At 35.7% G+C, this 27,080-nt stretch overlaps 1 protein-coding gene across 4 annotated transcripts in view; it reads left to right on the forward strand.

Moving 5' to 3' along the window:
* Window positions 1–27,080, forward strand: part of Wwp1 (WW domain containing E3 ubiquitin protein ligase 1) — a 77,853-nt gene that overhangs the window by 10,017 nt on the left and 40,756 nt on the right. For 2 of the 4 annotated variants that reach the window (XM_042667293.1, XM_042667290.1), the window contains exons 2-8: window positions 8,517–8,612; window positions 10,797–10,887; window positions 14,811–14,949; window positions 15,500–15,624; window positions 17,703–17,840; window positions 17,926–17,992; window positions 19,924–20,108. In XM_042667293.1, coding sequence (XP_042523227.1) covers window positions 10,818–10,887; window positions 14,811–14,949; window positions 15,500–15,624; window positions 17,703–17,840; window positions 17,926–17,992; window positions 19,924–20,108 — 724 coding nt within the window. In that variant the 5' untranslated portion in view covers window positions 8,517–8,612; window positions 10,797–10,817. Of the gene's footprint in view, window positions 1–1,298; window positions 1,360–8,516; window positions 8,613–10,796; window positions 10,888–14,810; window positions 14,950–15,499; window positions 15,625–17,702; window positions 17,841–17,925; window positions 17,993–19,923; window positions 20,109–27,080 lie in introns of those variants that run through there. The other 2 variants (XM_042667291.1, XM_042667292.1) reach the window with 2 other exon arrangements.

The following is a 27,080-nucleotide window of genomic DNA, read 5'->3' on the forward strand; positions in this document are numbered from 1 at the left end:
GAAAGCATTTGCTTAGACTATAAATGAAGTTTAAAGAAATCTAGACTTGAATTCTGGCACTCACTAATTGAGTCAGTGATATTGGTCAGATTAACCTAACTTAAACCTGAGTTTTAGAATATGTACAGTGAGAATAACAATACCTAATTCATAGATTTTTTTCATCTTAAACCTACATAAATCTTAGTAATCTGGCACTTAGTATTCAGTAAATAGTATCTTTAGGATAGATTAATAATATCATTTATTTATTCAAATCTGTTTTGGTATTATTATTATTATTATTTGGTGCTGGTCCTGGGGCTTGAATGCAAGTCTGGGCACTGTCACAGAACTCCTTTTTTTGGGGGGGGGTCTGGTTGTGGGGCCTGAAATCTGGGCCTGGGCGCTGTCCCTCATCTCTTCAGCTCAAGGCTAGCGCTCTACCACTTGAGCCACAGCGCCACTCCCGGATTTTTTCTTTTTGCTTATGTGGTGCTGAGGAATCGAACCCAGGGCCTCAGACATGCAAGGCAAGCGCTTTACCACTGAGCCACCTTCCCAGCCCCTCACTGAACTCTTTTGTTGAAGGCTAGGACACTACCACTTGAGCCAGAGCTCCTTTTCTTGCTTTTTGGTGGTTATTGGAGATAACTTGTCTCACAGACTTTCCTTCTTTGGCCTGACTTCCAGTCCTCATCCTCTAATCTCAGCCTCCTGAGTAGCAAAGATTAAGGGGTGAGCCACATGGCCCAGCAGAATTTTCTTTGAAATGAGAAGAACTCTGTGTACTATGTTGCATAAAACCCACAGTGAAGTCTGCAGCGGTCAATGCCTGTGCTTTGTTTGAAAAATGTTTATGAATCAGTTAAGGGCAGTAAGTAGTCTCACATGAGGCCAGATTTTACTGCTGAATGAGTTCAGATCAGTTTAGTTTTTGCCAGCAATGAGTAATGAAGGAGCTCTCAGTTTTACAGCTTTTTGTGTATTGAATTTGAGTATAAAATACTCTGTTTTTACTGAATTTTAACTTGGTAAGGATTACTTTATTCTAGGGGTAGAGTTTCAGCTACTGACTAAACTGGTTAACTCCTTTTGGGAAATTCTATGTATTTTGGATTCTAGTAGTTTCCTCTAAGAATGAAGAATGCTTAATGAAAGCTTGTACTTTACTGCATGTTTTTAAATTCTTGGGAAGAATAGTTATAAATATTGACTTTACAGTGTATGTATTACTTTAATAATTCTGATATATTTTCCTTTCTTTCACTTTCTCTTTTTCTTTCATCCTTTGAAATAGGGTCTCTCTCTGTATAGCTCTGGCTAAGCTGTGAGCTCAACAATCCTCCTGCCTGTACCTCCAAGTGCTAGGATTTACAGGTGGGTGCCATCACACTGGGCTAATTTTATATTTATAACAAAAACTGTGGCAATGCTTATTCCTCTTTGGTTCCTCACTGCAAGTATGGGGTTTAGTGTGTGTTGTTTTGCAGCATGTCTATGAAACTACGATGCCTTCTTAAACTGTCCTCTGTTATCGTTGAAGCATAGGAGAAATGTTTATATGCTTCAGATTAATTAAGAATGTGGTTCTATTGGTTGTGGGAAGCAGGGGGAGAAACAGGTTAGGAAATTAATACTTTATTCTTGCTTCTGGAAAGAGTTCTAGTTTCCTAGAGTAATGGTTATTTTTTTTTGTTCCCTCACAAACCTATATTATTTTTGTCTTAGTATCCTCATTTTTCAGATAAGAAAACAGACTCAGATGAAATGTACAAAAAGGGTAGAGTTGAAGAGTTTGTGCTTAGTTTTTTCTGACTTAAGAACTATTCTCTATATAACTTTATTCCAACATGTTCTTCTCAAAGCAGAAATTGTCTATGGAATGGCAGAATTAGGAAATTCAATGCATAAGTTATAGTAAATCAGGGTTCTTAATGTATTTAAAAACAACCAGGAAATGTTGTTGAGGTGAATGTAACTTTGGGTCATGACATGCTAGTGTCCAGTGCAGTATGGAAGTGCTAACTAGCCTTGTCAGTGGACCTAGATTTGGCTGACATAAGAAGCTTTGTGTTCCTGAGGCTTTTAATCACCCCTCTGCTTTGGCTTCAAGAATGCATATGACTGTCTGCTTTCTGCTTCTTCATAAGGTGTAGCAAGTACATCAGTCTTCCCTATCTGTGAGCTCCCCATTCATGGATTCAAGCAACCTTGGGTTAAAAATATTTGCAGAAATCCCTTATGGGGACTGAACACCCATAGACATTTTCCTTGCCATTATTTCCAGAAAAGTACAGTGTAACAACTGTTTTTACATTGTGTTGGTTATCATAAATAATCTACAGTTTACTTATGATAGGGAGCATTGAGAGGATAAGTATAGGTTTTTTGCAAAGAAATACATTGTCATTTTACATAAGGAATATGGTATTGATGTATTTAGGAATTCCTCATAGATACTGAGGGATGGCTGTATTTATGCCAGTCTTGGTATATGTTAACTTGGGTTTATTCTAAAAGCTTGGAACTCAAGTTTCATAGTTTAGTGCTATTTGAGAAACATTTTAAGTAATATTTTTCAGGACATGAATGGGACACCTGTTCTACAGAGTTTTACTGAAACAGGCAAAAAAAAGTTTACCAAATGACTAGATTTATTTTTTTTTTAGAAGTTGTGATATCTTCCCATTATAAACATAATGGAATAGGAAGTTGAGAAATAATAGACTAGAAGGAAAAGAAAAACTTACTTCATTTTAAAGTACTGAAACCATTTAGGTGTAGTCCTTTATTGATGTGACTGGTTTAATATCAGTTCGTTGAAATAAAGGAGTAAATACAATTTGACAATGTATAAGAAAAATATATTTCAATTTCTTATGATAAAAGAGATTGAAGCAGGTAGAAAAGGAAAGTTCAGTATGATGGTAAACAGCAATGTTATCAAAGTCTTACGTTTTTGTTTAATTTTTAAGAAATCATAGCTGTTTATGTTAAATATTAGAATAGGTGCAGATAAATATAATGAATACTTTTCCTTTTCGCTAGTCTTTCCAAAATATAGACAATTTACAAATTCCTTTTTATAAAGGAGTTATTCAGGGGAAATCGATATGATTTATTTTTAAAAAATTCTTTCTGTGGAGCAATATCACCATCTTGTGGCCCTGTAAGAACATTGTCAAAAGTGAAGTTTTTATAGTTACAAGCAAAAATTGTCCTCTAGATATTAGCCAAGGAGTGCATCACGTTTCTAACTGGCTTTGTTTACTGCCAACAGAAAATAAAGTGATTTGTGGACTAGCACTGCAGCTTTGTTAAAAATTTTTTATTAGAATAAAATAATGGAATAAAAATGAAAACAATTACAGGTGATTTGCTAAGATTTCATTGTAATAGAAAATATGTAATATTTTTAATGAAGTAATTCTAAGCTTAAAATTTTTTTAGGTTTTCTGATCTATTCGTTAATTTAATTTAAAAAAACCCGAAGGCTCAGAGATATTTAATGGGACTTAAAATTTTTTTTGTTGTTGTGGTATTTTAAAATCAGCTTCTAGGGCTGGGAAGGTGGTTCAGGGGTAGAGTGCTTACCTTGCATGTATGAGGTGCTGGGTTCGATTCCTCAGCACCACATCAGCAGGAAAAAAAAGCCAGAGGTGGCGCTGTGGCTCAAGTAGTAGAGTACTATCCTTGAGCTGAGCTGAGGAACAGTGCCCAGGCCCAGAGTTCAGCCCCCATGACCGACAAAAAGAAAACAAAAATCAGTTTCTAAATACATTTAGTTTTGTTTTTGAATCTGAGTGTAGGAAAATAATTCCAAACTGGACTGACTTAAAGTGATTAACATAAACATCAACGAAGGTGCTTGGCTTGCCTTAAGGTCTCAGTCTCTCCGTTGGATAGGAATGCTTTGTTTAGTAATGCATTCTTCCCACTTCTAGGTCATATTGCTCTGTGCATTTCCTCTTGTCTCTGCTCAGTTTCCTCTCTTTGACATGCCATTTCATTGGCTTGAGTCTTTTTTTAAATTTTTATTTACTTATTGGTAGGGGCTTGAATTCATGGCCTGGGCACTGTCCCTGAGCCTCTTTGTGCTCAAGGCTATTGCTTTACCACTTGAGCCACAGATTTTTGAGTGGTTAATTGGAGTCTCATGGAGACTTTCTGCCTGGGCTGGCTTTGAACCTTGATCCTTAGATCTCAGCCTCCTGAGATTACAGGTGTGAGCCAGTGGTGCCAGGCTTGTTTATTATTAAGTAGTTGCACAAAGGGATTACAATTCCATGAATTGCTTCTTGGACAGTGTCACTCCTTCCTTTGCTTCCTCCCGTTTTCCTGTCCCTGCCCACAAGTTGAGTAATTTGTTTTTGTAATTTTCAATATTAAGCAGTATTTTTTGAACTAGTTACTCTCTGAAGAATATTTTCTACATTAAGTTTTATATTTTTTTTCATTTGGATGATAATCTTTTTTTCCCTCTTGATGTACGTCTTGCTATGTTGCCCAGGTTGGTCTTAAGCTCCTGGGTTTAACTGACTCTCTACCTCAGTGGAGACTATGGACACATTGACTCACTATGCTGCTATTTTGATGATAATTTTTATTATTGTTGTTGTTATTGTTTTTGGTCCGTTGCAGGGCCTGAACTCTGGGCCTGGGCACTGTCCCTGAGCTCTTCACCCAAGGCTAGCGCTCTACCACTTGAGCCACAACGCCACTTCTGGCTTTTTCTGCTTATGTGGTGCTGAGGAATCGAACCCAGGACCTCATTCATGCAAAGCAAGCTCTCTTACCACTGAGCCACCTTCCCAGCATTGATGACAGTTTTTAAAGGGAGGGGAGAGGAGAAGTAAAATGTAAGAAAGCACTTAAAAGGATATAGCTCAGTGGTAGAGTACTAAACTGATGTATATAAGACCCTAAGTTTATCCTAGCACTGCAATATTAGAAAATAAATAACACCTAAAAGAATAAGTGCATTTAAGTTTAGTGCCTCTGTTTGGTTGACTGGGATATAAGTTAAATACCTTCTGTTATGCCAGGCTTTGAGACAGGTAAGTAGGTAGATACAAAGGTGAGGATTTGTCTGGACACTCTTGGAACTTCTAGTATTCGATAAAAATTAAAAAAATAAAAATTTGAAATCAGTAATTCTGGATTAAATACATCTTTGTTTATTGAGTATTTCCTTTGGGTCATATACCATGCAAGTGCTGTGGGTACTTTTTCTATTCTCAGTAGTTTACTTTGGGACTTTGATTTTACAGGGACAATGCATGTGAACACAAACAGGTTTTTGTGGAAGCTTTGAAATATCTCTGGAACAATTGGTTTCCTTATAAAGTATAAGAACTTTGGCTTGTTCAGGTTCAATAGCTTTTAGTGATATTGTTTCTGTGGGAAAATTTGTACTTCATTCTTAGTAGTCATCTTTTCCTCAATTTTTTAAGTGTCTAGTTGATATATAATTGGGGATTAGGATACTACTTCTGGAGTGTTTTGAATATGTAATTTGCAGCTGGAGAATATTCAAGTGTAAAGACCTTTGATTTAAATACTTTTGCTTGCTTTATGATTTGACAAGTAAAGTAAGAATTGTAGGTTCTTTGCATTTGAAGAAATAAGCATGAACCTGGTGCTCAGAATTATCAGGGCCAAGGTGGGAGTGGATGTATGTGGTTTTATAGTTCACCTTCATGGGACTAAAACATATTTTAATTAGAAGTTTCAGTTCTGTGCTGTATAGATTTTTTTTTTTTTGGTTTTGGGGCTTGAACTCAGTGCCTGGATGCTGTCCCTGAACTCTTTTTGCTCAAGGCTAGCATTCTACCACTTTGAGCTACAGCACTACTTCTGGTTTTCTGATGGTTAATTGGAGAGAAGAGTCTCATGGACTTTCCTGCCCGGGTTGGAACGGTGATTCTTAGATCTCAGCCTCCTGAGTAGCTAGAATTACAGGCATGAGCCACAGTCGCCCAGTAGTATCTAGGTTTTTTAACTTAATCATCCTCACCCTTCTATGTGGTTTATATTTTAATTGTGAACCTTCATTTTAACACATGTTTATGAGTTTGTCGTTCCAAAGTCTTAGTGTGCCTCCTGTTACACTGAAGAATTGGAATCATTAGGCAAAGACTCCTTATTTCCTGACATTTTCTGTGATGTCCTCTCTTCACATTTCTCCTTTGCTACCCCTTCCCCACCTCCCCCCAGTCCTGGGACTTGAAATCAGGGTCTGGTTACAGTCTCTGAGCTTCCTTTGCTCAAGGCTAGTACTCTTACCACTTGATCCACAGTGCCACTTGCAGCTTTTTCTGCAGGAATCAAACCCGGGGCTTCATGCATGCTAGGCAAGCACTCTACCACTAAGCCACATCCCCAGCCTTTCCTTTGGTTTTTGATCCCAAAGATCTCTGTCTATGCTTTTATCAGTATTGACTGACCTCATTTTCTTAGCACTGTAAGATAGTACAGATTGAGTATCTAGGAACCATTGCCAGAGTAAATGGTACTCCTGTGTCCTTGTCTTTAGTTGCCCTTTGTCTGGTAGGTATTTTGAGTATCCTTTAAATCACCAGAAGGGCATAGCTTGGAAGATGCTCTTCAGTGGATGAATGGATCAAGAAAATGAGTTATATTACAATTGAATTTTACTCATCCATTAGGAAAAATGATAGTATGCCATTTTCAGGGAAATGGATAAACCTGGAGAAGATGTTAAGTGGAAGTTAGATCTCAGAGAGACAGAGGACACGTGTTTTCTCTTGTATGTGGAAGTTAGATCTGAATTATAAATACAGGTTCATCCATTTCCCTGAAAATGACAAGCTAAATACATAAGTGAACATATATAGGGTTATATGCCTACATATGCAAGTATATTAACTAATGCATTGTATATTCAGGGGGAGACTTTCCAATGGTATACTTCCCTTCTAACAACTTACAGTTTAACAAAATGAATACCAAGAAGCTGAAACTTGTGACAGTTGGGGACGTAATCAAGGGGAGAAGCGTAGACAAATGCAGAGGGGAAGAGTGGGAAAACACAGTCATGATAGTTCAGTGTACATATGTGAAAATGGAACTTGGGAAATTGAAGGAATGGGTGAGCTTGGGAGAGATGGGGGAGAATGCTGAAAGGAGTGACACTGATTAAGATGCCTTATACTTCGTAACTGATATGTTGAGCTGAATCCTCTGTGCAACTACCTGAAGATTTAAAAATCAAAATGATGACTTCTCTGTCTTTTGTGTTTAATGGAATTAATCTGATATTCATAGAGAGAAAGTCAGTGTTGGACCTTATTAAAAAACAAAATCATATTTAGTAAGATAATTCAACTCATGGGAAAGGTTCAGAGAAGCATTACTCTTTTTCCCCTAGTAGCCACTTGTAAATTATTAGACATTTTTGTGATTGGCACTGAAAGGGATTAATCAGTGATATTTACTGAGAGATCACTGAACAGAGAAATCAGCTATGAGCCTGGTGCTGGTGGCTCATGCCTTTAATTCTGGCTACTCAGGAGGCTAAGATCTGAAGATGGTGTTTCAGAGCCAGCCCGGGCAGGAATGTCTGTGAGACTCTGATCTCCAGTAGACTACTCAGAAAACTGGTGCTGTGGCTCAAGTGGTAGAAAGCTAGTCTTAAGCTGAAGAGCTGAGGGACAGCGCCCAGGCCCAGCGTACAAGCCCCACGACTGACAAAAAAAAAAAAAAAAAAAAAAGAAAACTGCCATGTTCTATCCCAGACAGTTGAAAGTATATAATGAGAAGTTGAAAGTATATAGTGAGAATTTAGTACTGGTTTTATTTGAGATAAAAATTCACAGTGGTTAAGGGCAATGCTAGAAAAGAAAAACGCTTCGAGAGAAAGAATAGAGATGAAAAGAAAGTGTTGGTGTTGCCTTGGTGAACTTAGAAACAGTTACACACACTATTTCCTAGATAAAGTAGATGTTAATGTTGGACACTAAAGTGCTGTGCATACTAAAGGAGTGCAGGCTTCCCTGAAGTGAGTAGGCAGATTCTAAAGTTGCACCTATTGGGAGATTGTGGGCCATAGAGGGCTGTCAACTTCCGGATGGAGTGCTACTGGATGGAATGCAGGTCTGCAAGCTACAAGGGTTGTAAATTGGAGGCTGTGTAATGAGTATGACAGCATGGGCTAGGGAGGGACAGCAGGGCTGAGTGTCAAGGAAGTCTATGCAGAAATTGGAAATTGTTTGGTTCATTAGGAGTCAACCTGGTGAGGATTTGGAGAATTTTAAGTTAATGATATTGAGAGCTAACACTGTGTATGGAGAAAGCCCCTTGGTCCACCTGTTTCCTGACTTTGTACTTTCTGGAATTCTGTCCTGAAGAATTTTACTTCAAGATGCAATTCACTTATAAGTTATCTTCTCTGTGAATCTGTTCCTGAACCATGTAGTTTGGTTAGCTGCCATCTCCCTGTGCCCAGATGTGTACATTTACATTTGCATCCAATTTAGTAATTATTACACTGAAAGCAGTTTGTTTGTTTGCAGGGTTATCTCTTCAGCAGACTATGAGCTCCTTGAAAGAAAGAATCGTGTCTTACTCATCTTTGTGTCCCCAGTGTCTAGTACAGTTCCTGATACATAGTAAGTGATTAATGTGTTTTAACTAACACTGTTTGACAGTCAAACTCAGTGCACATTGTTAATTACACCCATGTAGACCTATTAAGATGTTGTTTTAGCAGTATGTCTACAGAGGCGATTTCCTCACCTTTAAGTTATAGATCATACCATACATGGTACCTCTCTAATCATATATACATATATTGTATGTATATGTAAGTGTGTGTGTGTGTGTGTGTGTGTTGTACACACATACCCCCCACATATATGTTCTTAGTGTCACACAACTTTGGGTTATAAATGAATTGCAAGGTTAGGTGTAATGTAAGTTTGAACATGCCAGAATATATGAAACATGGAAATCAGTAATAAATACAAATATCTGTGAGCCAACATTTCAAACTACAATTTAGATCTGTACTGACATGGTTAATGAGCTACCAGTGAATACATCTCTTACCCGGCATTCCTCTTTTCCCAACTCCAACATAAATACTATCTTGTTTTCTTTCTTTTTTTGTGCTGGTCCTATGGCTTGAACCCAGGGCATTGGTGCTATCCCTGAGCTTTTTTTGCTCAAGATTACTACTCTACTGTTTGAGCCATTGTTCCACTTTTGGATTTTTGGTGGCTAATTGGAGATAAGAGTCTCATGGGCTTCCCTGCCTAACCTGGCTTTGAATTGTGATCCTCAGATCACAATTGAATTGAGATCCTCCCTAGTAGCTAGGATTATAGGTGTAAGCTACCAGTGCTTGGCTCCTAAATTTTTTATTTCTTTATTTTCGGTGGTTTTGGGGCTTCAAATCAGGGATTTGTGCATGTCAGAGAGATGCTCTACTACTTGAGCCATACCTCAGCCTTTTTTTTAAAACAAAAGAAAGAATTTCTTGAATAGGATCTCACACGCCTGGCCTAGCTTGAATTTCAATTCTGCTATTTATGCTTTTCATGTAATTGGGATGATAAGCTTCTGTTACTACACCCAATTTTTTATCCATTGAAATGAAGTCTCTTGAATTTTTTTGCCTTAGAATGTAAATGTGCAGCTTTATATGATAATGTCAGATTGATTGCCAATAGAATTTTACCAGTTAAAACATTTACCCTTAGATCTTCCCCATCTGCCTTCTGAGTAGGTAGTATTACAGGTATGGGTCACCACTCCTGGCTGGCCTTTTCTTTTTTTTTCTTTCTTTTCTTTTTTTTTTTGGTCAGTCATGGGGCTTGAACTCTGCTCCTGGGCACTGTCCCTCAGCTCTTCAGCTCAAGGCAAGTGCTCTTCTACCCCAGGCAGGACAGTCCATGAGACTCTTATCTCCAATAAACCACCAGAAAACCAGAAGTAGCGCTGTGGCTCAAGTGGTAGAGCGCTAACCTTGACCTGAAGAGCTGAGGGAGAGTGCCCAGGCCCAGAGTTCAAGCCCCACATCCAACAAAAACAACAAAAAAAATTTCAGACTACATAAAATTTCAAAAATTTTATATGGGACATTGTTGAAATTAGAATATGGACTATATATTAGAGAATAGTTGGATACTATTTAAATTCCCAAACTTTAGCATTATGCTATAATTATTATATATTTATTTTTAGGAAATACATAGAAAAACTGATATGTAAAAGGTCAGTGTACTCAAGTGGTTCAAATAATATATTCATATATTAATTTATTCATTATGTGCTTATTTTATTTAACATATGACCCTGGATTCTTTTTTTTTTTTTTTTTTTTTGGTCGGTTGTGGGGCTTGAACTCTGGGACTGGGTGCTGTCCCTGAGCTCTTCAGCTCAAGGCTAGTGCTGTACAACTTTGAGTCTTAGCACCTCTTCAGGTTGATGTTAATTGAGGGTAAGAGTCTCACAGACTTTCCTGCCCTGGCTGGCTTTGATTTGTCCTCAGCTTCCTGAGTAGCTAGGATGACAGGAGTGAGCCACTGGTACCTAGCTCCTGGATTCTTAATATAATCGTTAATTTTGTTGCTCATATTGACTCAGTTATGATTTATTTGTCATAATGTTCTGTAATTTATGTTTCTAATGCTCAGTTATAATTTCAGATGAAAGATGCCTAAGAATATAAACGTGATGGCTGAAAATAAGAGTGGATTATAATTGTATAATTGATTTGAACAGCCATGTTTAAACATTTTGCAAATTTCAGTATTGTGTCTCATATATAAATAAATGGTCTTTTTTTATAGACATAAACTGAATTTTGGGACATGGCCACTGCTTCACCAAGGTCTGATAGTAGTGATAACCACAGTGGAAGGTTACAGTTACAGGTAACTGGTAAGTGGTTTTCAAATAATTTAATATGGTGATTCTCTGAAATTCAATTTTGAATATCCCAATTCAGCAGACTTACCACATAAATAAAGTTCTTGGGAAATACTCAAGTATTTCCTCCATTAAATGGCACCAAGTTTTAGTGCTTTGCTTTTGTTTCTGTTCCTTTTTCCTTTGCTTTGCTTTTCTCATCTTGTTAATTTAATTTTAAAATAAAAATCACTTGATAAAGTCTACAGTCCTAATGAGTTCACAATACCCCGTGTAGTATCTATCACTATTCCTTAAACCAATAGGCAAAGGGACTAAGTGCCTTCTGTTGGATATAGGAGACTGATTAAGATCCTAGGATTCTAGGCTTTGTACTTTTTATATTAGTTAACAATGATCTCTGTACTGATTTTTCTTTGTGGTACTAAGGGTTGAACTCAGGGCCTCATGCATGCTAGTCAAGTGCTTTACCAGTGAGTTACATTTCCATTTTATTTTTAAATAATCATATGCTATCAGTAAAGGCTTGGCCCTTTGCTACCATTAAACCTAGTTGTACTCTTCACTAAGCTAAATTATTTTTAACATCCTGATTTATTTATTTTTATTGTTAGCATATAGTTTTTTTGAGACAGAATCTCACTATATAGCCTAGGCTGGCCATGAGCCTGTGATGCTCCTACCATAGCTTTCTTGGTGCTAAAATTATATGTGGTGTATACTACTATAATATATTTATTCTTTTTCTTTATATTCTTAACCTACATCTAATTGAAAACAATAATAGTGGGCAGCAGGGTCTGTGTGTGTGTGTATCAAGGAGAGAGAGAGAAAGAAAGACTTGGCATGCTGGAGGCCTTGGGATTGATTCTCAGTATTGCAAAATAAGGCTAATAGTAATGATGATAATTGTAACAGAATAACAAGAGTGATCATGTGAGCAGAAAAATTACGACAGAAAAGAATCAAACAGAAAACTGTCCAATGCAATATGGTAATATATTGTAGTTTACCATGTACATAAGCATACTAGCATACAGAAGTATATTATCTTGAATATCTTTTTAGATTTCAGATTTTGAAGGGAAAGGTCAGAAGCACAAAGTTTGCAAAATATACAAAAGGAGAATCCTTAAGTTTGAAAAATAGACTTGTTATAGTCACTCTTAGAATATTTTAAGCTTTTATATTGCCTACTACCTTAAGAATTTCACGTTTTAAAACTGAGAATTTAAGTTGTATGTGTCTTATTTGAGTATTAGTGGCATGAATTAATAGACTGCATTCTTAGTGTTACAATATTTATGGAATAATCTTGTCTTCTGTTGATTTGAAGTCTTATCATTATATACAGACCCCTCAGAATTCTTGTCACCTTTCTCTCATCGCTGTCAGACTGTCATACTTTCATCTTACTGTACTTAAAACAGATTTGGAGAAATCTCTCATTTTGCATATCATGTATATTTATACCTTCTCTTTTAATTTTTTTTTACTTTATTTAGTTTGACTGTCCCTCATTTCCTCTGCCTCTACCAAAGAAACTCAAAAATGAAGATTTGAGGTTTATTTTAAAATACCATATTAAATAAGAGATAATTCAGATCTTTCCATATTAAAATTTTCAAATCCAAGAACATTCAGATCATTTTTTTCATCTTTTATGCCCATCATTAAAGTTTTAACATTAACTTCATGTTGATCTTATACATTTAATATTATTACTACTCTTTTTAGGGGGGCTGTTAATGAGTTTCTAATAATTTTTCAGTATTTACATAGCTTTGTAGCAAATAATATAATACCAAAGAAAACTAATTAAATGAGCATATACACTCTATTCTACATATTTCCACTAGTTAGAACTATTATTTGAAATAATCATATTGACTTTTGATTATTTAAAATCATAGAATTATGGTTGTTTTATATGCACATTCTTGTCAGCTAATATAAATTCTTAGGGAGATTAAAAATTGCCTTTTAAAAATTTATCTTAATTGGGTGCTGGTGCCTCTAGCTACTCAGTGTCTGAGATCTGAGGATTGCAGTTCAAAGCCAGCCTGAACAGGAACGTCTATAAGACTCTTACCTCCAGTAACCTTCTCATTAAAAGTTGAAGTAGAAAATACACATTCACCGCCTGCCTAAAAATAAGCTATTGATTTAGTAGAAAGGAGAAATCTACAGAGCTTACTACATAGTCAAAAAAAAAAAAAAAAGCTATAAGTAATGCTGTGGCTCTTAGTGGTAAAGCCTTGGCCTTGAGCACAAATAGGCCAAGGGACAGTGCCTGGGCCCTGAGTTTTAAGTCTCAGAACCAGCAAAATAATAATAATAATAGTAATAGTAACTTCTTGTCATTCTAGCTTCCAGTAGTATTGAACATGTTGCCAATTAAAGGTAGACAGATGGGCTTTGAATGAGTTTGTAGTTACTCAGGAGTGTTCATATTATGCTGTTATTAATAATAGAGTAACATTCACCATTTTGGGTGCCAGGAATTCATTGATGGTGGTAGTGCTTTGCATCCTATCACTTAACAGTTGTAAGAATTAGGTAGTCTGTTTTTCAGATGAAAAAACAATGGTACAACATGGTTAATTGACTTCCTTACTGTAAAGTTCTAGTAGTTGGTAGAATTAAAATATGAGCCCAGATATGTTGTTTCCTGTGCTTTCAAAATGATACCCTTTCCTTCCTGTTTTCTTCTCATATGTGAATACATATGACGTGTATTAGCAAGGAAATGACACTTTCACTTGGGATGACAATTCTGAGCCTTTTTATTTTTTTATCAGTCACTCCAGTGGTATTGAACATAGAGCAACTTGAGCAGTGAAGGATGGAAATGAATTTTGTTAAGACTCTGAGAGTGTCAGAGTAGAAGTAGTAGCATAGTAGAAATAAGATTGAACAGTCTTTGTTCCGTGCAGCTCTTCAATGTAGTATTTGCTGTAAAGATCTCATTAATCTACTGTTATTCAAGTTCTGTGCCCCTCTGAGGTATTTATCATGTTGAGTTTTCTGGTGTATTTGTATGACTATGTTCATAAGATAGTAGAAACCTGTATATCTGGTTTGTTTCTGTATCTGTAACACATTGTGTATATGACATAGGGAGGGTTTCCTCTTTCTCATCACAGATCCCAGGATAGGCATAGTTGATTATCAAGGTAAGATAAATGGTTTGTACTTCCCTGACAGAATATTTATTTCTCTGTTTGGATTAGTATTTGGAAACATTAAAGACATTTGTATAGCCTAATAAATTCCTTCATATGTTAGGTAAATTAAAGTTTATTTTCTATAGACTTAAAATGACATTTTGTTTTTAAACTTTTTATTTTAAGACACAGTTACTTTTCATGTTTTTTGAAACCTATCTTCAGTTAAAGCTTTAACACATTTAGAATATAAGTTCCTCAGTTAAGTGAAGAATACCATCTGTCAGGTGTGTTAATAGGAATATTGAATAGACATACTGCTCAATAGCATGAGTTTCTTTTTGGGGTAAATTTGTCTTTTTGTCTTTTACACTGCCTCTCACTATATAGCATGAGTTTATGTTTTCCTGGAACTCACAATCTTTCTGCCTCAGCTTTTCTAGTTCTGGGTTATAGGTGTGTACCACCCCACAGCCAACTCAGCAAAAATGTTATAAAATTTATTGCAGTAATATCTGCACAATGGTGTGATTCTTTTAAAGCCAGTAAACTCAGTCAGTTCATCCATAAGTGGGTAAATTATGTGACGTGTAAATTATGTCAATTTAACAGGAAAATTCAAATAGCTTTCAGGCATTATTATTACCTTCTCCTTTTGTCAATGGAAGAAATTTAGTTTCACAAGAAGAACTTCCATTTTTATTGATTTATTAGTAGGCAATACTAGTTATTAGCCACACACACTAATGATGATTATTTTTCTGTTAGTTTCTAGTGCCAAACTAAAAAGAAAAAAGAACTGGTTTGGAACAGCAATATATACAGAAGTAACTGTTGATGGAGAAATTAAAAAAACAGCAAAATCCAGTAGTTCTTCTAATCCAAAGTGGGATGAACAGCTGACTGTGTAAGTATTTTCTTAAGTTTGGGCTCTTCATGTTTTTTATTTTGTAAAATAGCTTCACAGTAAAGAGTCTTTTTATCCCCATTGTTAATAGGTGATTTAAAATATGAAGGTATTTGGATTCATTTTCTTAAAGAAAAAGAATAATAATTCTTGCTTTACAATTTAATTATTTCTATAGAGTCCTCTTTATTCTGGATGATTTGCATAGAAATTTAAAAAAATTCAGTAATCATTTAATTTTGGTATTTGTGAAATAGTATGGTGTGGATTCATTTATAGTAAAAGTATTACAACTAATGCCCTCAGTTTTCTTGAATGTTTTTGAAATCTGAAATTTTTTTCAGATAAAAACAGTATTATTGTAAATTCTCAGTATGACTCAGAACATTGCCGATGTTTTGGATTAGTAACTATTAGTACTATTACAATCTTTATGGTTTTCTTTCATGTGATATTAAATAAACTGAATTTTCTGTTCTTAAAATATATTGAAATAAATAATCACATAAAGTGATGATGTTTGTGTTTTGCTTTAATTTTACTCCTACAGAAATGTGACCCCACAGACAACCTTAGAATTTCGAGTTTGTAGTCATCACACTTTGAAAGCAGATGCTTTATTAGGAAGAGCAATGGTGGATTTGAAACAAGTCCTTTTAACGCACAATAGAAAATGTAAGTTTCTTTCTAACCTTTGTTTCTTTGTAAGTTTATTTCATACACTTTTAACATATCCTAAATTACAAAAGCAAACTATAATTTGGCACTATTGAAGGAGAATTTTATTTTTGCCTATGATTGCTTTTAAATTTATAGGTATCATATTAAATATTATAATTATTTCTCCATTCTGTAAAGTGATTTCAGTTATCTGCAAGTATTCTATTTCAATGATAAGCAGTCATTTGTTATTTTACTCATCTATATATTTTAAAACTTAAGCAGCATGTGGGTGGTGTTGCACATCTGCATTCCTACCATTCAGGAGAATGAGGGCAGGAGAATTGTGAGTTCCAGGTCAGGCCCAGGTATATATAGGAAGATCCTGTCTTGAATCATATCCCCCAAGTCATACAAGTCCTTGAGAGTTAAAAAAAAAAAAAAAAAGGCCAGTGTCTGAGCCTCTTCTTTGTTTCTTGACTAAACAATTATTTGGATAAAATAAATTCTAAGTTTAACTTTTGGTGTTTTCATCATACAACTAGTTCATTGTAGGAAATGTATAATATAGAAAATTTCAGAGGAATATAAAAATTACCTATGATTTTTCTATCCTAGGATACCATAATTTCTGTGATTTTGTGATTTTCTTGTTTGTAGACATAAACATGTCTATTTATTATTTTATCTTCTGTGTTTAAAAATTTATCAGTATACTGTAATTATGTTTCCATGATTTAAAATTTTTCTGGCTTCAGGATTTTTAAGGTAGGTAAGACTGCAGATATTTTGTAAACCTCTTACAAGTATTTGTGGAAGTTTAGGTATACATACTTCAGCTTGTAATTCTGCAGAATTATAAATCATAGGTTTTATCAAATTCTCAAAATATGTAATTCATAGAAGATTATAAACAGTTCTAGTTTGAATTTTAAATACAATGTTTTTTCATAACATTAAATCTTATTGTCTGACATCACATGGTTTCTAGTTAACTCAAACTAATGTTTAAATGTGTAAATCTTTGTGCTTACCTTTTTTTATTTTCTTATTTCCTTGCAAAAGGTAAATTTATAATGCTTCAAAGATAGAGGAAATCAGTATGCCTTAGTCTCAATTACTCATTATAAATCACTCATTATAAAAATAAAAAAGTTACTTGCTGAAGTAACAAGTAATTGTAAAGTTGTAAGTAGAAGACATATTTTGTTTCTTAACTGTTGAATTTTTATTTAGCTAGCCTTGAAACAATTTTAAAAACATTTCCTTTACAAAGATGATTAAATTCTTGTTTTCCTTTGATTCAATTACTTTAAACAGTACTTTGATTTTGGATTTTAGTTCAGCATCAATTAAAAGAGCTCTAGTGAGACTTCTTGAGTTTTATTTACTTGGTTTTTGCTAAGAATACATAGTAACCCATGAAAAACATGACAGTCTATGATAATAGAAATACCTGATATTACAAACATTCTGACTTTTCATTAGATCATAAAATGACTTTTCATTTAAGTAAAATCTAAATACCCCAGTTATGAAAGAGGAGAAATATTTGGTTTTATATAAAAAAGAAATCATAAATTGTTGTCATGATCCTTAGTAGCCAGACATGGGCTTTGCATTAAGTTCTTATGACTGGTCTTAGTTTGAAGTTCTTTTTAAAAAAAATTCTGACTATCTCCATTTTGTGGTAAGGAAATGAGAAAAGTGAGGATTCAAGAAGTTTAAATAATTTAATCCATATTGTGTCTAATTAGTAGCAAAGCTAGAATTTGCCAATGCTTTGCCTCAACCAAAGGGTTGGGCTGAAGACCAAGTTTGTTCAGTTATTAGACAGTCTTAGCTTTATTTATGTAATAGCAAGTTCAGAGTGTATACAGAAGTAGTTAAAGATGATCTATCGAAAGTACAGGGAGGGGGAGAGAGGAATTACTCAACTAGGTGCAAAAAGCCAATATAGATTAAAAAATACAAAGAATTCTTTCTAAACATAGCTGTCAAGTACTGAGTTACTCCTTCTTGAAATGTAGTTTTGATTTCCAAAACAGTTTGTATATAGCCAAAGTGATAAAATTGGATATTCTTTTTTCTAGTGGAAAAAGTGAAGGAACAATTAAAACTCTCTTTGGAAAACAAGAACGGCATAGTACAAACTGGTGAGCTAACAGTTGTACTTGATGGACTGGTGATCGAGCCAGAAAATCTAGCAAATTGTAGCTCATCTCCAACAAGTAAGCTGTATGTATGCTTTTAAAATTTAAAGTAAGTCTGCAAGAAGTATATGAAAACCTGGTTCTTTCTTTGTTTCTTGTTCAGTAGAAATACAACAAAATGGGGATGCCTTACATGAAGATGGAGACCCTTCGGCAAGGACAACTACCAGGTAGAACGTTTCATTTCAATGTTTATGGTAACAGTTCTTAGTATAAAGTGGTTTGGACTGCATTCTGGTAGCTCACACCTGTAATCCTAGCTACTAAGGAGCTGACATCTGAGGATTCTGATGTAGCTGGGGCAGGAAAGTCCATGAGACTTTGATCTCCAGTTACCTACCAAAAAGCCAGAAGTAGAACTGTGGCTCAAGTAGTAGAGCATGAGCCTTGAGCAAAAAAGCTAAGGATTGTTGCCTAGCTCCTGAGATCAAGCCACTGTACAGGCACAAATACAATGGTTTTGTTCTTTTCTTTTTAACTTTATTATTGTTTAATTTTTTCAAACTGGGGTTGTGTAGCTCAGGCTGACTTCAAACTCAAGATCTTCCTGCGTTAGCCCCTCAGGCCCCGGGGTTACAATTGTACATAGCCACACTCAGCCACACTAAGTATGAGGTTTAAAATTTTAACTTTAATGTAGAATTTGTCACAAAATTTAAAAGCTGGCATGAAAACATACTTGTTGAATGCTTATGAGTGTAGCTTTTAAAAATAATAGTTTATTAAGATATAACATAGACCATAGTCATTCTTTTAAAAAATAAATTTCAAGGCTGGGAAAGTGGCTCAGTGGTAGAGCGCTTGCCTTGCATGCATGAGGCCCTGGGTTCGATTCCCCAGCACCACATGAGGAAAAAGAAAAAAGCTGGAAGTGGTGCTGTGGCTCAAGTGGTAGAGTGCTAGCCTTGAGCTGAGGAGCTGAGGGACAGCGCCCAGGTCCAGAGTTCAGGCCCCATGACCGGACCCAAAAAAAATAAATAAATAAATTTCAGTAGATTTTGTCTATTTCTAGACTGTGCAACTACCCATCTAGTAATTTACATTTTAGCTCTAGATTTGTCATTTCATTTTCATAATTTCATATGAAATTCATAAATTGTGAATGTTTGTGACTGGCTTCTCAGATTTAGCATAACAGTTCAAGATTTATTTATGTTGCAGCAGTTTATGAAATTCAGTATGTGTCTGAGCTTCATATTAATTATATTTTTCTAAATCTGTACTTTGGCTTTTTGGTAAATGGATTCAGATATTGTAGATAAATCTTACTGCTATCTGAATTGGCATTCTATAGATCACAGGAAGATAAATGCTCTACTGATTTGCTTTTCTACCAAAATCATCCTGTCATTTCAAAAACAACATTCATATTTTGTGACAAGAGATGCTTTCTGACATAATAAATTGAAACAAAGATGTATAATATCAAATATGGTAGAAGTGTAGCCTTAAAATATAAAAATATATTTCTGTAAAATTACTTGGTACATTTAAAAAAACATGCTGGTGAAGGACAAAGTGTCTGTACTCTTAATTAAGTTAGTATTAGCAATCTTAATCACATTAAATGATCCTGATAAAATTACTTGAACAAGCCAAGTGTGGTATTGTACTCCTAGGTACTCTGGAGGCTGAGGCGGAAGGATCACAAGTTTAAGGCCAGGTTGGCCATCTTAGTCCCTATCTAAAAATAAAATGTTAAATGGAGATGCTGGTGGTTCATGCTTGTAATTCTGGCTATTTAGGAAGCTAAGATCTGAGCATAGAGGTTTGAGGGGTAGAAAAGTGCTTAAGTCTCTTGTCTTTGATTAACCTGCAAAAAGCTGGAAGAAAGATGTGGATCAAGTGGTATGGCACCAATCCTGAGTGAAAAGCCAAGAAGGAACATGAGACATAAGTCTCAGTACTATATAATTAGTACTAAAAGTATTTTAAACTTTAATGTAATAAAACAGGCTATATCGTTGTCCCTTACTTTTTCTACCTATCATTTTACATGGATATTAAGAATTCTAAATTTTTCGGAGGGAAATCCTAATGAAAAGTTATGTAATTATACTTAACCCATTGAACTAAGGTTTATTTTTGTTTGTTTTTAAAGGTTGGCTCTTGAAGGTACTAATGGAATAGATAATCATGTACCTACAAATACTGTCATCTCAAACTCGTGCTGTTCGTATGTAGTTAATGGAGACAACACACCTTCATCCCCGTCTCAGGTTGCTGCCAGACCCAAAAATACACCAGCTCCAAAACCACTCACCTCCGAGCCTGCCAATGACACTGGTAACCCTGGCTGTTTATGATATGTTTAAAGAAAGCAAAATTAAGTCTATGTATTTATGCCTATACTTCCTTCCTTGTATAATCTTTTTTCCTCTTAAATTTTTTTTTATTGTAATGGTGATATACAGAGGGTTTACAGCTACATACGTCAGGTTACATTTCTTTTTGAACAGTGTCACCTCTCCACTTGTTTTCTCCCGGCTTTTTCTCTCCTGACTCCCCATCCCCAGAAGTTGTGCGGTTCATTTTCAACATAGTGCCTAGTGAGTATCACTCTATTCTTTGACAGAAAATTTGTAATAACAATCCTGGAAATTTTTTTCTGAAATTTTAATTCCTTTGGATCACTTAAGATGGAATTCCAAAACTAATTCAGAGAGGACAACACATTTTTACTTCACTTTTATGATAGGTAATGTCTCAGGCTTTATTCCTCAAAGTACATTTAATTTTTCATGTTATAGAATGTTTCTGAAAGAACTTCAGTGAATTCATTGGTTTGTAACTAAAACTTAGTAGCAAATGGTTCATTTTACTGTCCTGTCTAGTTTGGTATAAAAATGGCCTGACGATACAACTAGCAGAAAGTTTTATAGCCCCAATGTAGGAACTACTCTTATTAGAAAGGCAATAATTAAGGAAGATTTTTCTGTGTAAGTTTTTGTATCTATCTGAAAATACAGCCTAATATGAATATAACATAAGTGAGTCTCATCAGTCTTGCTTTCTGTTACCTAGTCTTCAGTGTAGATCATGACATATAATACAAATCTGTTACAACTAATGTTACAGGTAGCCAAAACCACATGTTCTAAATACTTAGCTTGGCTATTAAAAAAAAAGTTAAAACTTGGGGCTGGGAAGGCGGCTCTGTGGTAGAGTGCTTGCCTTGCATACATGAGGCCCTGTGGTTCAATTCCTCAGTACCACATAAGCAGAAAAAGCTGCAAGTAGTGCTGTAGCTCAAGTGGTAGAGCGCTAGTTTTGAGCTGAAGAGCTGAGGGACAGCACCCAGGCTGAGTTCAGGCCCCACAACTGACAAAATAAATAAATAAATAGATAATTAATTAAAAAATTGTAGTTTTAAAAATACAGTCTGAGGAACTGCTTATAGGAAGAAAGACCAATAATTTTTTTTAAAAAATATAAACACAGAAAAGATTATCTAAGTACCAGAGTTCTGCATGATAAGGCAAGAAAAAAATGCTTTTTAACCAAGAAGACTAAAGCTCCCAAATAGTTACCCATACTAGAAAATGAAGAAAAATCCTGCTTATTCACCCATTTAAAATTTTTACATTTCATTTTTGTATAATTTCCTTATGAACTTACCAAAGAAGTTCTAAGAATAACTATTAAAAATATTTAATTTTCATATGACCATATAAATGAGTTCTTTTATGTGATTATCTTATGTGATTATCTTTGAATTAAGAAAGGTTGAGCTAGTTCTATTCTTTCTTACAACAGTTAGATAGCAGAGCCTATCATTTCAATCAGTACTCTTTTTTTGTTTTTCCTCACTCTTGGTTAGTACTGGATTTGGAACTCAGAGCCTGGCTGGCACTCTACCTCTTGACCACACCTCCAGCCTGGCTTTTTGCTGATAGTTTTTGGAGGTAGAGTCTCTCACACTTTCTGCCTGGGTTGACTTTGTACTTAGATCTTTAGGATCTTAGCCTCCTGAGTAGCTAGGATTACAGGTGTAAACCACCAAGCCTGACTCTAAGACTACTCTTGATTTCATGAAAAGAATATAAGGTGAAGATGTTGAATGCTTATTTTAGAAAGGTTTTCTTTTTGCCATCTCTCTAAAGTATATGGAATTTTCTTATTGGTAAAGTGATTACCTATCTGAATAGATTAGTGAAAATAATCTACTAACTCTTACTTTCATGTTTTAGTGTTGGGATGTATTCAGATGTGGACATAATTAAGGAAGAAGGAATTAATTTAGGCTTTTCTGATTATAGAATTACAGACTTCAAATAGTATTCTCCCACCCTTTTTACTGATTATTATTGAAGATGTCTTACAAAACAATCCTATTGTCATCATTCCATTGCCTAGTTTAGTATGGCTTCCGGAACCTAGCCTGTTGATAGCAACCACTTAATGGATGTCTTTTTGTATGTTCAGTCATGCCTTACTAGGAGGATGAATTCAGGAATGGGCAGTTCCTATTCCTTTAAGATGTTGGTACAAAGCCGTATTTCTTTATTTAAGGTAAGGTCCTTAGAAATAAGTTTTTGTTGTTGGAGTTGTAGATGGGGATAAGGGTGGAGGAGAACATATTCTGTGTATCACTGTATTCTGTCTTTAGTTTTCTGAGTGTGAGCCTGACCCCTGAATTGTTGTTTAGCTTCTGGTGCTTTGGTTTTCTATTTGGAAATACAATCTCTTGATCTCTTCCCATACATATCCTAAGGGCTTCAGCAGAGCTGCTCTTCGCTGAGAACCTGAGATTTTGAGCCAAATGAACTTCTTTTCCTTGAAAAGTTATTTATTCAGCCTTGTTATTTACATTAGTAATTCAAAGTAGACTTACATACCTATAGTTCCACAGTTTGGAAATCACTAGTTTTTTTTTTTTTTCTGGGTCCAGTTGTGGGGCCTGAACTCTGGGCCTGGGCACTGTCCCTCAGCTCCTCAGCTCAGGGCTAGCGCTCTACCACTTGAGCCACAGCGCCACTTCTGGATTTTCTCTTTTTGCTTATGTGGTGCTGAGGAATCGAACCCAGGGCCTCAGGCATGCAAGGCAAGCACTCTACCACTGAGCCACCTTCCCAGCCCAAATCACTTTTTTTTGGAATTATTTTTGTTTTTCTTTTCCTGTTTTTCTTTCTTCTTATAAAGTCATTCAGTAGAAAAATTATTAGAAACTATAGTTTTAGTGGGGTACCAGTGGCTCATACCTGTAATCCTAGATACTCAGAAGGCTGAGATCTGTGGATAGAAGTCAGCCAGGGCAGGAAAGTCCATGAGACTCTACCTCCAATAAACTTCCAAAGAGGTAGAAGTGCAGCTGTAGCTCAAGTGGTAGAGTGCTAGCCTTGAACAAAAACGCTCAGGGACAGCACTCAAGCCCTGAATTCAAACTGCCATGTTCCTCCAAAAAATAAACCCTATAGGTTTTATCATATTCATGATGCATATTCCTATATTTTTATGCAAAAATATTAACATATTTAATCATAATGTGTAGTTCTCTACTCTGGTGTTCATGTTGTATCTAATAAATATATGTGCTATATTACCTTTCATAACGGTTCAGGGCCAAAAAGTTACGGCCTCAAAGGTTTCAGATAAGGAATATAGAATTGTACTAGGGAGTTGATCGATGCTAACTTCCTGCCATACCATTACACATGAAGGCTTTTCCTCCCTTCCTGTTCTTTATAGTCTTAAAATCCATTTAAGAGATTTAGTTATTTCATCAGTACTTATTTTAGCCTCCAAGAGAGACAGTGATAATGTAGTGAAGAGTTGACTTATGCTCCATGTAGTCCTAAACTCAGTCATTTACTCAGTTAACAGTGATCTTGTACAAATGTAACATTCTCAGAATTAGCTCCTCTATTAAAAAGATTAAAAAAAAGTAGAGGATTATTTTGAAAGTTTAAATGAGGTTATAAAACTACTATAGTTCTTAGACAGTAGGTATATTCTTTTCCACTTAGTTCCCTAATTCCTAACTTCTATTGTTAAATGGGTCTTTTTGTAATATATGATCGTTATTAATAAAATTGATCAGAGCTCAGTTTCTTCAGCCAGAGCTAGCTGATCTCAAACATTTATGACACTTTTTTTCTTAGCTTTTTATATTAAAGAACTGAGTAGGAATGTATGGGAAGGTACCATATCTTTCTCAAGTGTTAACACCTTGTGTTACTATAGTAAAATATCTGTATCAGGAGACTCACAGTGGTACAAACCACTGAGTGTTTTCATATAGTTTGCTTGTTTTCCATGTGAGTTGAGTTCTGTGTAATTTTGTCAAAGGTATGTTTCATATAATTACCATGATTGCACAATTACCACGTGTCTTACTCAAGCTTTTCCTCTGTACAGCTATATCCACATTAAGTGAAAGTTGACTTTTTTGTTTGTTTTAAGACAGGACTTGCTTATAGCTTACACTAACATTGAACTTAGGATTCTCCTGCTTTAGAAATACAAAGTGGTCTGTTTATATTTCTGTAACAAAATACCTGTGGATAAAGAAAAGAGATTTATTTTGTAATACGTTTTTTATTGTAAAAATACCGTATAGATGGGTTACAGTTACATGAGCAAGGCAATGAGTACATTTCCCATCAAGCATTGTTGCCTCCTCCTTTGTTTTTCCCCTACCATCCCTTCCTTCCCCACCTCTCGGTCTACTCTGCCATGCTCCCCCAGCCCCGCTTCCCCTACCGAAGTAGTAAAGTTCGTTTTCAACATAGTGTCTTGTATATCTCATTGTTACAATGGGTCAACCTGTATCCCTATTTAAGCATTTTGTAATATCCCTTCCCCTCCCCAAATTAGAAAAATGTGTATATAAGATTCAGGACACCAGAATCAAATACAGTGAAAACAGGGGTTATACCATGGGGGAAGAACATACCAAAGAAACAAAAAAATCACATAGTACATTATAAATACATTAAAAACAATAGCAAGAAAGAAAAACCATTTGTGTCCCTATCTTGGGGTTCATTTTTCTTAACATCACTTTATATGGTCATGTACATAGCTTTTGACCTTTTCTGCTTGTCTTAAACTTATACTAGTTATTGCAACTAAGGGAAACCATGGGACCTATGATTCCTTGGGCCTGGCTTACTTCACTTAACATAATTTTTTCCAAGCCTTTCCATTTCCTAACAAATGGGGTGATGTCATTCTTTCTGATGGAGACATAGAATTCTATTGTGTATATATACCACATTTTCTTGATCCATTCATCTACTGAGGGGCATGTGGATTGGTTCCATATCTTAGCTATGGTAAATAATGCTGCGATAAACATAAGTTGTGCTGGTATCTTTAGTGTACCCTTGTTTGTGATTATTTGGGTAAATTCCCAAAAGTGGGGTTACTGGTTCATAGGGGAGCACTATGTAGAGTCTTTTGAGGAACCTCCATACTGCTTTCCAAAGTGGTTGAACAAATTTACTCTCCCACCAACAATGAAGTAAGGTTCCCTTCTGTCCACATCCCCTCCAGCATCTGTTGTTATTAGAGTTCTTGATTTTTGCCATTGTAACTGGGGTGAGGTGGTATCTTAATGTTGTTTTGATTTACATTTCTTTTATGGCTAGGGAGGTTGAGCATTTCTTCATGTGTCTATTGGTCATCCTTCTTTCTTCTTCAGAGAAGTTTCTCTTTAAGTCTTTAGCCCACTTATTTATTGGGCAGTTGTTTCTTTGAGGATTTGTTGGTGGAGGATTTAATTTTTTGAGTTCTAAGTACATTTTAGGTATGAGACCCTTGTCCATTGTATGGTTAGTGAAGATCTTCTCCCAATCCGTGGGCTTTCTATTGATCTTGCTAGCTAAGTCCTTTACCATGCAGAAGCTCTGCAGTTTCATGCAATCCCATTTGTTCTATCTTTTATTTGTTGTGTTTCTGGGTCTTTATTAAGAAAATTTCGGCCTGTGCTAAGGAGACTTATGGTTTCTCCTATTCCTTCCTGTAATGTTTTCAGGGTGTCTGCTTTGACCCCGAGGTCTTTGATCCATTTGGAATTGTTTCTGGTACAGGGTGATATATAAGGATCTAGCTTTAGTTTTCTACAGGTGTTTTACCAATTTTGCCAGCACCCTTTACTGAAGAGGCTGCCTTTCTTCCATTCTATTTTTTTAACTCCCTTATTGAAGATTAGGTGGCTGTGAGTTCATTTCTGGGTTTTCATTGGTTCTCAGGTCTGTTCTTGTGCCATTACCAAGCTATTTTAATTACTATGGCTTTGTAGTAGAGTTTGAAATTTGGTATTGATAAGAAAAGAGATTTATTTAGCACACAGTTTTGGAAGCTGAAAGTGAGATCATATGGCCCCATTTATTTAACCTTTGAAGAGAATGGCCAAGTCTGGAGCACATACTGAAGGAGGGATCACATGACAGGAAGCTGAAGTGAACCTAAAGGGTCATGCTTGCTTTTTTTTTTTTTTTTTAAATAACAGCTTACTCTTGAAAGTACTCATCAGATTCCCTATTTGAAATTACTTCATGGGTTTTCACCTGTCACAGGGGTCTTTGGAACATAGCTCCCACGATGGGTAAGGGATCACTATTTACATATTTTTAAAAGAACCCATGATATAGTGAAGCCGCAATAAGTGAACTACTGATATAGTGAGGGACGACTGAAAAGCATTCCATTGTGGTATTTACATAAATCCCCCCCTTCCCATCATCTCTTAACATTTTTTTCCCCCTTATCAGGGCTTGAACTCAAGGCCTCACACTCTCATTCAACTTTTTTTGTGTGTCGGTCCTGTGGCTTGAACTGAGGGCCTGGGCACTGTCCCTGAGCTTCTTTTGCTCAAGGCTAGTACCCTACCTCCCCTACCACTTGAGACACAGTGCTGCTTCCAGCTTTTTCTGTTTTATGTGGTACTGAGGAATCAAACCCAGGGCTTCATGCATGCTAGCAAGCACTCTACCTCTAAGCCACATTCCCAGCCCCTCTCATTCAACTGGTTTGCTTATAGCTAGGCTGGTTTTCTACCACTGGGGCCATTTGCTCAGGCTGGCTTTATGTAGGTTATTTTATTTTATTTTATTGTCAGTCATGGGGCATGAACTCTGGGCCTGGGTGCTGTCCCTTAGCTGTTCAGCTCAAGGCTAGTGCTTACCACTTTAGCTACAGTGCCACTTCTGGTTTTCTGAGTGGCTTATTGGAGATAAGAGTCTCACAGACTTTTCCTGCCTGGGCTGGCTTTGAACTGTGATCCTCCAGATCTCAGCCTCCTAAGTAGCTAGG

Source organism: Dipodomys spectabilis, unplaced genomic scaffold (assembly GCF_019054845.1).
Source record: "Dipodomys spectabilis isolate Male_0828 unplaced genomic scaffold, ASM1905484v1 ptg000387l, whole genome shotgun sequence".
Classification (NCBI taxonomy): domain Eukaryota; kingdom Metazoa; phylum Chordata; class Mammalia; order Rodentia; family Heteromyidae; genus Dipodomys; species Dipodomys spectabilis.